General features: G+C 36.4%; 1 protein-coding gene across 7 annotated transcripts in view; it reads left to right on the top strand.

Moving 5' to 3' along the window:
* Positions 1-6: 6 nt before the first annotated feature.
* Positions 7-11,808, top strand: part of CATSPERT (catsper channel auxiliary subunit tau) — a 48,829-nt gene continuing 37,027 nt past the window's right edge. The window contains exons 1-6 of one of the 7 annotated variants that reach the window (XM_034432574.3): positions 7-529; positions 5,412-5,498; positions 6,389-6,440; positions 8,071-8,219; positions 9,780-9,902; positions 11,755-11,799. In XM_034432574.3, coding sequence (XP_034288465.2) covers positions 209-529; positions 5,412-5,498; positions 6,389-6,440; positions 8,071-8,219; positions 9,780-9,902; positions 11,755-11,799 — 777 coding nt within the window. In that variant the 5' untranslated portion in view covers positions 7-208. Of the gene's footprint in view, positions 530-3,073; positions 3,362-5,411; positions 5,499-6,388; positions 6,441-8,070; positions 8,220-9,779; positions 9,903-11,754; positions 11,800-11,808 lie in introns of those variants that run through there. The other 6 variants (XM_087885060.1, XM_087885048.1, XM_087885046.1 and 3 more) reach the window with 6 other exon arrangements.

Raw genomic sequence — 11,808 nt, 5'->3', positions numbered from 1 at the left:
TCCAAATTGTGACGATGCCTGAGCGGGAAAGGGGAGGGCAAGAAAGCGGAGAGGGAAGAGCAGGCGGCTCGCCGCGAATTCTCCGCCTCTCGCAGGAAGGCTCCCGGTGAAGCGGGAGATGTGAAAAGGACGCGGTCAGCAGCTTCCCGACGGCCTCGCCTGAGCGTCCGCCCCCCCCCCTGCAGTCGCAGCTCCAGCCGCCCTCGCCATGGCCATGCCTGGGCGCCGCAAGGGGAGCAACTCCGTGGAGCTGCCGCCGCTGCGGCCCAACGCCCCGTTGCCGCCGCCGCCGCTGCTGGACTCGACGGAAGAGGGTGCTACCTCCACCAGTTCCTCACGCCTCCGCAGCGTCAGCACCACCAGCACGACCACCCGTGGCTCGACGGAAGGAGAGTCCGGCATCTCGCACTTCTCGGTGTCGACCATCCTCGGTCTGCGCGGCATCACCTCCTCCTCCACCCACAACGTCCATGCCGCCAACGCCACGACGGAGAAGCTCAAAGGGGAGAAGGCTCGCTCCCTCCTCAAGGTGCAGTACTCGATGCGGGGCTGACGTGCGAGGCCGGAGACTTGTCTCTTTTTGGCACCGGGTTTACCTTCACTCACCCTCTGAACACAAGAGTTCACCTTTTTAAAATAATTTTATTAAAAGTTCTTAAGAGGTAGGTTAAAAACCAATAGAAACTACTATAAAGTAAGAAACAAACAAACAAACAAAAAAATAAAACCCTGAAAGTGCAGCAAAAGAAAAAAGAGAAAAGGTGGGGGGGAGGGTTCCAATCTCTTCTCTGTAGTTATAACTAGTTATAAATTAATCTTTTTCTCTAAAGTTGAAACTTCATTCTACAGGTAATCCTCAATTTACAACCATAGCTGAGCCCAACATTTCTGTTGCTAAGTGAAACATTTGTTAAATTAATTTTGACCCCTTATATAGCTTTGCTTGCCACAGTTGTTAAGTGAATCACTGTAGCTTTTAAGTTAGTAACATGGTTGTTAAGTGGATCTGGTTTCCCCATTGACTTTGCTTGTAAGAAAGTTACAAGAAGTGATCACATGACCCCAGGACACTGCAACCCTCATAAATATGAGTCAGTTGCCAAGCATCCGAATTTTGACCACATGACCTTGGGGATGCTACTATGGTTGTAAGTGGTGAAAAACGGTCATAAGTCACTTTTTTAGTGCCTTTGGAACTTTGAATGGTCACTAAATGAACTGTTGTAACTCGAGGACTAACTGTATAATCTACTCTGTCTAATCATCAAAACCATAAATCATAAATTCATTTTTTCTGTTTTCCCCAAAATGTCTATTAGGGATTTCCAGACAACAATAAATGTAGATATTGTCTTTTCTCTAATCAGAAAAATCAAAGTTCCAATACTGTATTTCAACTGTGTCCCTCAGTCCCAAAAGAAAGCTCTCTGGTCCTAATTTTATATTAATCTTTAAAATTCTCTACATCACGGGTGTTAAACTCATAGTGTCACGTTGCTGTCATGTCACATTTTGTGATGTTTTTTCTCTTCGTGGAGCTGGGGCGCGCATGGCCTGCACGTGACGCATCAGGCTTGTGGGCCACCAGTTTTGACACTTCTGCTCTACATCAATGTATCTATTTGTCCAAAATTTTCTAGCTTTTTTAAATGTCTACCAAGCATGATAAAATGCCCCTTCTTGTTCAAGTTTACAGCATGAATTGGAAGTGCATTTATACATTCCAGACAATTTCTCTAGAACACATCCAGGGCTTCGATAGCCAGGTTTACCTTGGGAACTGGGCACAGCAGAACAAATGAGTCAGATCATGGCACCTTAAATGCCAAGAACCCTTAAGGCATCACATATCTGTCAATCTTTTGAAAGACACTGGATGGTTTAACTGCACACACATCAGGGAATATAGGTAGTCCTTGACTTACAACCACAATTGAGGCCAAAATTTCCATTGCTAAGCAAGGCAGTTCTTAAGTGAGTTTTGCCCCATTTTAAGATCTTTTTTGTTAACAGTTATTAAGTTAGTAACATGGTTGTTAATGAATCTGGCTACCACATTGACTTTGCTTGTCAAAAGGTTGCAAAAGGTGATCATATGACCCCTGGAAACTGCAAACATCATAAATACATGCCAGGTGCCAAGCATCCAAATTTTGATCACATGAACATGGGGATGCTGCAACAGCTGTAAGTACGAAAAACAGTCATAAGTATTTTTTTTCAATGCCATTGTAATTTTGAATGGTCACTAAATGAATGGTTGTAAGTCAAGCACTACCTGTAGTTGAACCTTCCCCCACTGGAGGGCTGATGAATGGGTGAGAATACAACTCCCAGAATTTCAGGACAGGAGAATACTGAAATTCTGGGAGCTGTAGTCTTGTAAAACTGCAGGGCACCATAGTGGGGAAGCATGGGTTAGTGGAAAGGGCAATTATATGTAGTTTCTTAATCAAAATAAAGTAAGCATTGTTTCATAGTTTTTTGTGAGATGCTTGGTTATGCATTGTTCCCTCGTGCCTTTAAATGCAGTCTAGTGCCACTTCAATAAGTAGATGACGAAATGAATTTCTAATTATGATCTTCCCAAAATTTTACATTCCATTCAAAACCATCTCCAGTAATTCTATTCTGGATTAATTTTTTCTAGTACCTGAAATGTAAACTCTACAAGCATAAATGAATACTCTTGGATAGCAAAGAGAATCCCCTTTCTCAGATAATACAATTTAAATGTATACCAACATGCTTTTGCCTACAGTAGATAAGTTCAGTGAATTCTGGGTTACTGCTCACATACCCTTTATAAGATAAAATAAATAAAAACTGAGCAGGTATGAAACTATTCTAACTGCACCATCAAGATGTACATATCAAAAGAGAAACAGTCCTATTCAAGGGGATGGAAGGGCTGCCAGTGTACAAGCATCCCTATTGTACAGTTGTTATTTCCCACACTCCAATTAAGGACTAACTGAAGGTCACAAACCTGCTCCCTTTTTGCATTCAGCCAACATGCTTGAGAAGGTGAGAATAGGGCTGTGTTGAATGGAAGCAGAATTTTCACAGTCCAGCATTCCATCCTACCTGAAACTTGCTTCTCCCTGAGCTAGAATGCTGGCTTCTATTATGAGGTAACCTTTCCTCTCCAGGATTTGACTGGTAGGCACAAAATATCTAATTCCTGGCTTTTCCAATTATAACTGTAACTTGGATTACAAATGTGCCAAATTCCAAGTTAGGGGATGACCTAGAAGTACCTTTTTTATTCATTCATTCATTCAATTAGTATCCTTCCAGAAGCTCAAGGCAACACATGTAGTACTGATTACTCCAGTTATCATGCTCACTGTTCTATGAGGTAGATTAAATTAAGAGATATCTACCCCAATTTCATCCTTTGAGTTTCCATGACTACAGGTAGAGATGAATCTGCACCATGATGACTAGACTTCATCATGTCCCTATTTCTAGTAAGATATTTATAAATCTAATTTCCTTTACATTTTTAATCCAGTTGAGCCCCAGTTTATGGTGTGAACTGTTTTTATCTAACTCTACATGCTTTGTAAGTAGAGGAAAATTATTTTTCTGAGGTTACATTTAATGTTCTGCTGTTCTCAGTATAAATGCCAAAACAGATTCTGTGCTACTGAATGAGCATTTGCATGGTCAGATGATCTGCTTTTTTTATTTGTAAATGATTTTGTTGTGTGAATCTGTGGCCTTAGATGTATTCATCCCTAGAATTAGGAGATCCAATTCAATTTATATTAAAGTCACTCATTTCTATAGATTTAGCCTAAAGATTAAAATTTAAGAGCATTTATGAGGAGAATTTTTTTTAATGTGTTATTATGATAAATTTAGTGGGGAGGAAAGTGTCCCTTATTTGGTTCCTTTAAATTAATCTTTATTCATTCTCGGAGCACTTCCTGAAGCCATTTAATTCATCTGATTGACCAATGTAATTGATTTCTTTAGAACCATTGTTAAATAGCTTTTATAATATATTGCAAGTGCAAATTGCCAATAAAAACATGGCTTAGCATACAGGTTAAGCATCTTAATAACATATGCAAATTGCTCAGCACAATGTATTACCAATCGTATCTTTGCTTCTCTTATGCAGTAGTCTTCTCCATTAACAATACCCTATAGACTATAGTTAAAGTGCAAGCATGTCACACAAAGCTGCAGTTCTTTTTAAAATGCACTTTAGTTTGGATGTTCGAGAAATTAGGATGAAAATAGTAAAATCAGCTACTGCATTTGGGCAATTTACAATCTGGAAATAAGCCATGTTCCTTACGGCTCTCATTTAAAACTCAGCTAATTGAAAAGTATGACAAGCATTGATTTTAGTTTTTCACCATTGCAGAAAGCATTAACATTGGAATAGATATTTGAAAATCTGTTAATCTCTCTTTTTCTCTCTCTCTGAATACATTAGAAGATGAGTCATCTAAGGCAGGCTGTCAAACTCTCAACCCAAGGGCCAGATGCATCACACACTGGCCACTCCCACACCTGGTTTAGCAAAGGGGGGAAAGTCCCAATATGTCATGTGACGATGCCGTGATGATGCGAGTTTGACACCCCTGATCTAAGGGAAATTAAATTATACAGCATATTCACTGGATATTCACTCATTCTAATAGATATGATTTTATTGTTTACTGGGTTTAACTAGCCATATATTCAGCTGTGCCCTTTGAGATATCACTATATTCCTTTCCTTTGTATGGTCTCATGTCTGAATCATATAGAATCATATAAAAATATCATGAAATTGATATTTCTTTTTTCCTGTATTTCCTGTATAATATCAGCCTGTATACTTGGCTGATATTTTTATTGAATTATCTACCAGGCCTATGTAAGATTACTTCAATTCACCTCAAACGAGAGATATGCACCATGGATCTCATCTGATTCTTTTTGTGGAAGCAAAAAGACAATGTGAGTGGCCTCTACGAAGCAAATTCTTCCCAGCAGAACTAAATCCGGAGGTGTTATTCAAAGCACCTCTGGATTTTATTCTGCTGAGAATGCAATGAAGAATCTTTATGCTTTGACGGAACTATTAAGAAATCTCTTAATAGTTAATAATGTGCTATTCCTGCAACAGCACTGTACTGTAGCTTTCACAGCTTGGTGGCAGGAAGGCCAAAGGCACTGCACGTTTATAAAATGTTTCATCAAAGCAAATTTCATTGTCTCTTTCTTACGAGAATCACATTTAGCATGAAAATTCAGATGTATAATGACAGACAAACTGCAAGGAGTTTCCTTACCAGTCATGGCTTTTTAGCCTGATTTTTAGCACTTTTCCTTTTTATGTTTTATTTTCAGGTTCTAGTAGCTATGATTTGTCCAGTTTACAAAGCCTAATTTACCCTTTTTCATAGATGTTAATGAGGAATCAGAAGGTAAATGAAGATTCAACACTTCACATGTCTGCTGACATCCATAATTTAATTCCTTGTGGTGATGTGGTATGTTATTAAAGATTTTTTCATTATCATGCATTGCATTTTATTGCTAATCAGATGCTTTAAGATTGCAAATATATTTTGATGATGAATGGTGGGAGATGTCCTTGTGAAACATCACATCTGTTGTATGAACCTATTCTTGTCTTAAAATTTTAAAATTAATTTGTGCTAGAATTGATTACAAACATAGTGGTCTGTGCACTGAATCTCAGCAACTGGCAAAAAAGCCAGTTTGGTTAAGGCACCAGGCTAGAAGTCAGGAGACTATGAGTTCTATAAAAAGTTCTGCAGAGTGAGGCCTCCCAGTACCTGAATATGGAAATATCACAGTTGGATGCCAGAGTATGAAATCTAAAATATATTCCAGAAGGTGACTGTGGCAAACCACTTCTGCAAAGTTGCCAAGAAAACTACACAATTTGTTCAAAGTCCCCAGGAGTTAAGCCAACCCAGACAAAGTTGTATTGTTCTGTGTACTAGCTTTGCATATCTGCCTCTGATGGAAATATTATGTACTGCAGTCTTAGTATTCCATTATGATCTGTGCGTTCTGGTACAGCAAGCTTTGAAATAAGGAAGAGTTTTCTGGCTATAAGAGCTATTAAGGAATGAATAGCAGAAGCTGCAAAGTTTTTGAGAAAACATTTGTCTGGGATGTTATGAGGATTCCTGCCCCCACAGAGGGTTGGACAAGGAGATGTCCAACCCTATGATTCTAAGTCAAAATATTCTAATGTATGCTAAATAGGCTCAAAACCTATGCTGATATTTTGTTAGTACACTATTAACTACAATAGAAATTTTCTAACTCAAAGTGCTGACAGCTAAATACACTTTACAGGCTTGTATGTGATTTTATAATAAAATGAATATATTTCCTATTTCAACAGGCAGGCTTGCTGGCAATTAATGTGAAACAGTGCAAAGATTTTACCTCCAAATGTATCTTTTTACCCCCGTTCTTGTATGGTAGCTGATTAACAAACTACACTTTCTTAGAATAGAACTAGATAGGATATGAGAAGTTTATGAATTTGGTATCAATGTTGCTGTAGTTCTAGACACATATGGTGCAATAGAAGCAGCATGATACAACTACCTGAAAGGCAATCAAGATTAGACTATAAATTAAACATATCACTGTTGACAAGTTCACAGTATAGTAGTGAATATAGAATACATCTGAGGTATTTTTTAAAATAGTTGTGATAAATAGACATGCAAAATACTGTATTTTCCTGCAAAATTCAAATCTGTTTTTTCCTGTCTTCGTAATATACTACATAGCCTTATTGTTTACTATACTGTGAGAAATTTTATATCAAAATATATTTTATTCTTTACACTGTTTCCATCTTCCCTTAAAACATTAATAGAATTCACAATGGACTAAGAATCATATCAGTGTCTCCAATAGATAATTGATAGTCAATCTGAAACTAAATTAATCACGTAAAAATAGCAAATGGGGGGAAATCTTTTACTCAGACTTCCTCGAATCCCAAAATAAATTATACAGACCTAATCCACATATCAAAGAATGAGGTCTGTAAAGAGAAATAGAGTTAATTAAATTAGGTCTCCCAGCAGAACGGTATTTTCACAAGAATAAACATTATAGATGACATGTGCCTACACACACACATGCACCTCAAGTGTCACCCTAGAATCAGCACGTAGACACTTCCACACCCAAGACAAGTTCCGCTATTTAACTGTGTCGCTGAACCCCATTTTTCTGCAGCTGCCCCAAAGACAAACTTTTTGCTTTAGGAATAAATATTTCTTCTTCCTTCACAGCTATCCGGATCTCATTTTTATTTATTCTTATGCAACCCAAGCTCAAGTTGGAACCCCAAATTATTCTTCTGTCAGTATTTAAAAATATCAGTACTTTCAAACATCAGTAATTTAATTGCTGAAAATACATTAATAAGTAACCCATGATTTAGTTTTGAACTACGTTTGTTGCTCATTAATCACAACTGTGGCTGATTCCAATTGTGGATTTTGTGGTTTCCTGGATTATTTAGCGTATTGTCAAAACTTCTTGTTAATCCAAAAAGTACAGAGCAACAAAAGCAGGAATTTACTTCATTCAGCTTTCTTATGCGAGAAGACTGACAAGGGTTTGTTTAAGGCAGCAGACAATCAATGCAGATGATCATTAGATGGCAGCAAAATACTAAAGTTTCCTATTTCTCTTTTCTGCCAAGGTAGATCTTTGTCTGATTTTTTACAGGCCAGATATATTATGACAGTCCTAGGTTTCTCACTTGTTCAGTAAATCATGGCTTAGTACTTAGTATGATCTGTGAATACAGCTATTGTTTCAACCAAATTTGGAATTACTCCTTATATACAGCACCACATAACACTAGAAATCACATTAAAACATGTCTTATTTATTTTCTTTCTTTACATTCCTATAAGTCAGAATTGAATGTATAGAAATCTAATTATGTTTTATCGCATGCTCTGAAATCTTCTAAGACTCTTATTGCATTCAATTTGCTTTATTGTAATTTTCTACCAGAAAAATCTAGGTTTCCTTAACATAGAGTTCTTACAGTCAATGTTAAACGTGACACCTACTTATTGATTCGTATTAGTATTGATAAAATTATGAAATGCACAAACCCCCAATTGTACAGAGCACACTTCAGGACCAGAAAGATGAATACAATCTATTTCGGAGATGTGAAATATTTTTCTGTAAAGGTATGTTTGTTTATTCTTTTCTTTTATATTTGTAGGTTTATTCTTTTCTTATACAATTATCTTTTCCATCATGGCCATAAAATACTTTATATGAAAATCTAAATACTTCTACATTTAGCTTGGTAACAATCTGGTGATGTGCATTTTTTTAATAGCAAATGTAATCTAGTTTGAATTAACCCATTAATTATTATTTGAACATATTTTTTTCAATTGCTCCACTACAAATTTATGTTGCTGTAAGTGGAAGGCATTGCTTCCAATTTTTTTTTCTTTCCAGTGCTAACAGGAATAGACACCCTCATTCCCTGCATATGGGCTTTACTAATTGCGATGATGATGATGATGATGATGAAATTGCAACGTGATGACAAGATACAAATTGACTCTTTCATATTTGTGTTCCAGTGTCATACACAAGCTTATCAATCATAGATATTACTTTGTGGCATCAGAACATCTATTTGTCACTTCTTATCTTCTCCCCCTTATATACACTGCATTTTGATTTGGACTAGTTTTGGCCAGTTTGGCCAAATGGTAAAAGACTGGGGACTATTGCAGAAATATCTAGTGGATATGAGACTGCCCAGTAATATAGTGAAATTTCATTATAGAAATAAAGGAGAAGAAATCAGATGGTGAGAACTGTGAGTCTGTTCACTCTTGGTCCAGATAATCTGTTCATCTAATTCTCCTTCTATGAATCCATATTCATCATGAATCAATCAAATACCACAACTGCTGGGAAGAAATAATATTGCTAGGCAGTTTACTAAATAGGATTTCTATTGAATAATTACAGGAGGATCTTGGTGGCTAGTATAATGTTCTATTAAACGCCTATATGAAAAAATAACTTTAGCTAATAGTAAAGAAGTAATATCTGAACTATACTATAGTAATATGACATGCTAGAAAAATATGAGTGGCACATAACTTTGCATTAATATTGCCATTTTGACTGTATTTATTACTATTTAAGTTTTCCACAACTGAGTCTCCCATTTTTTTCCTTTACGGTTGGAGCCCATCAGCTTTTACAACAATCATGATTTGCAGATTTTCATTCATTCTTCACCTTTAGAGATATAACTAAAGTTTTGGAGTTCAGATTCACAGCCCTATCTTATTCTTTTGCTTCTGCCTGGACAAAGTTGAGCTGACTACTACTTGAAAACAGTCAGCAATAGTTCTCTACACCTGATAAATCAGGACTTGCTAGAGTTGTGTACAACAGAAATTCTCCCAAATGCTGCACACCTTACTTCTTCCCTTTTTTAGGGAAGAGTTGATTAGGGAGAAAACAGTTCCCTGAAGTGTCACTGCACATTGCTTTCCTAATCCAAAACTAGCTACCTATAACTAGAGAAATGACACGAAGATCTTAATATATTAATATATTTTAAGCAGGAGCCCAAAGAGAGCTCCAAGAACAGGTGGTTGCCAATCAAATTAATGAACCAATATCTATTGCACTCAACTGCTGCCAGTTGGCAATATTGATGTATGTTTTCTCTTTTCATAGTAAATATGTTTGCTACATATTTTGATTTTCAGGTTCCAAAACAGAAAAGTGATTCTAGGAATAGGATTGTTTTAGAGTTGGTGGGCTTTGAAGGTCCAAAAGATTTTCCAAGGCTGTTTGGGAATGTAACTATGCACCTTTATGAAGTTATTCAGGTAGGTTTAATATAAAAGCTGTTCTACATAATTATGCTGCAAGACAAAGCATTGTAAAGCATATATCATGTTAAGTGGCTTTGGAGAAATTAACTTGCAGTTGATGATTTTTCATGATGACAGTTGATACATATACTATATAGTGCTTTTAATTACATGTCATTTTTTTAATGATTTCCTACAAACTTCATATATTTTTCAGTCAAGTTTTGAAGCACAAGATTATTGCTCTTTTTTCACCATTATTTGGTTCAAGCTTCTAACTCTTTGAATATCCTTTAATTTTTTCTATGTGATATAGACAATGGAGAATCTGCTGTGCTTTTGCATTGCTAGTTTTATAACGATATTAGAATCCATACTGATTTATTTTAAACACATCTCCTCTTATCTATTAGAGCCTATCCTTCTTGAAACTGCCAAATTTCGTTATATTACTAGTAAAGAAATTGATCCTCCAGCTTCATAAATATGGAAATTTTAGATTTTAGCCTTCTCTGTTTACATCTCTTAGTCTAAACACTAGTTTATAGGTATATAGATTTAAAGGGAATTAGAATTATAATATCAGGACTAACAATAGTAGTTATTTTAGTTTTGATGGTATTGGAGAAAATACTGTACTTTTTTTTTCTTATTTGGTTACCTGGCTGAGCACATATTTCAGCCCAGTGTTTCTGATTTTGACAGTTCTAATCAAACTGTTGGCTTGATTGTGTAGTGCTATGCTGCCCAGTGACTGAAATAAAGGTTTTGATTTGATCTGAATCTTTGATTTTTATTCAATTGTGTATCCTTAAGTCAGTGCTGACTTACAGCAGCTACGTAGACTTTTTCTAGGTCAATCTGCCCCCAACCTGGCCTTTCAGGTCTTCCAATGGTACATTATCACCTGTTTTAACTGAGGTAAAACTCTTATTCTCTTTCCTTCTATTTTCCTTATAGATTTCTTAAGAAACTCAAATCTTCATATAATGTATCCAAATATAATAATTTGGGCCTGGTTAATTGCCCTTAGTAACTCTATTACTACAAATGTTCAGAAAATTATTGTGTCAGTCTGTTCACTTTTAAAGTCCCATACAATTGAGACCTCACTTTGCTTTTTTACAGTTCATCTACTTCATAAATAGATGTGGTATCACTTCTCATGTTGGGAATTTTGGAGAAAATTTTACATGTATGGATACTGCTATTAAGGAAAACAAGCAAATTCTTCATTAAACTTTTTAGTAATTTCTCATTATTATCCATCTTATACTGTAACTCACACCCCCTTGTAGAATGATAATATAGTAAACCAATTTCCTACATATCTATAAAGGTGATTCAATCCATCTGTAAATAAAGGAAGATATAGTACATATTAAAGACCTGGCCAGTGTTTTGGGAAGGCTTGTGAGGCTGTAAAGCTCTGCTACTCCTCATTTAGTTTTAGTAGCTTCAGTCTTGTTGCTCACTCCATCAAACTGTTTTAATTTCACTTCCTCCATGCGTGATTGACTATCTTCCTCCACTATTTACTGATGTTGGGCTGAGCTTTTGTAGTATGGATAGCTGGAAGTCCCTTTCAAGGCCAACCATTAGTTGCTAAAGAAGCTGGGCAGTCTTACATTTTACTACATTATTCTTGATTCTCAGTCAGTGGCAAATGACACTCTTGCAGACTTGGAAGTTATATGGCTAGAAGATAATTAAGGGCCTGTGTTACATGAGATAAGATAGTGAAGGGACTTTTTCTAAACTCTTTGAAATCTTAATGTTGGATTAAAGATTTTATTGCTTTTATGAAGTAAATTGTACGTAAACACAGAAAAGCAACTTAAATTTTTGTTTCTGCCCCCATATTTAGAAGCAGTCCTTCACTGAAACATGCCCTATGAGGATTAGAAACATGGTGAGACTT

Source organism: Pantherophis guttatus, chromosome 1 (genome assembly GCF_059756535.1).
Source record: "Pantherophis guttatus breed Tessera chromosome 1, ASM5975653v1, whole genome shotgun sequence".
Taxonomy (NCBI): Eukaryota; Metazoa; Chordata; class Lepidosauria; order Squamata; family Colubridae; genus Pantherophis; species Pantherophis guttatus.
The sequence above is the reverse complement of the archived record's forward strand: the minus strand, read 5'-3'. Positions and strand labels throughout refer to the sequence as shown.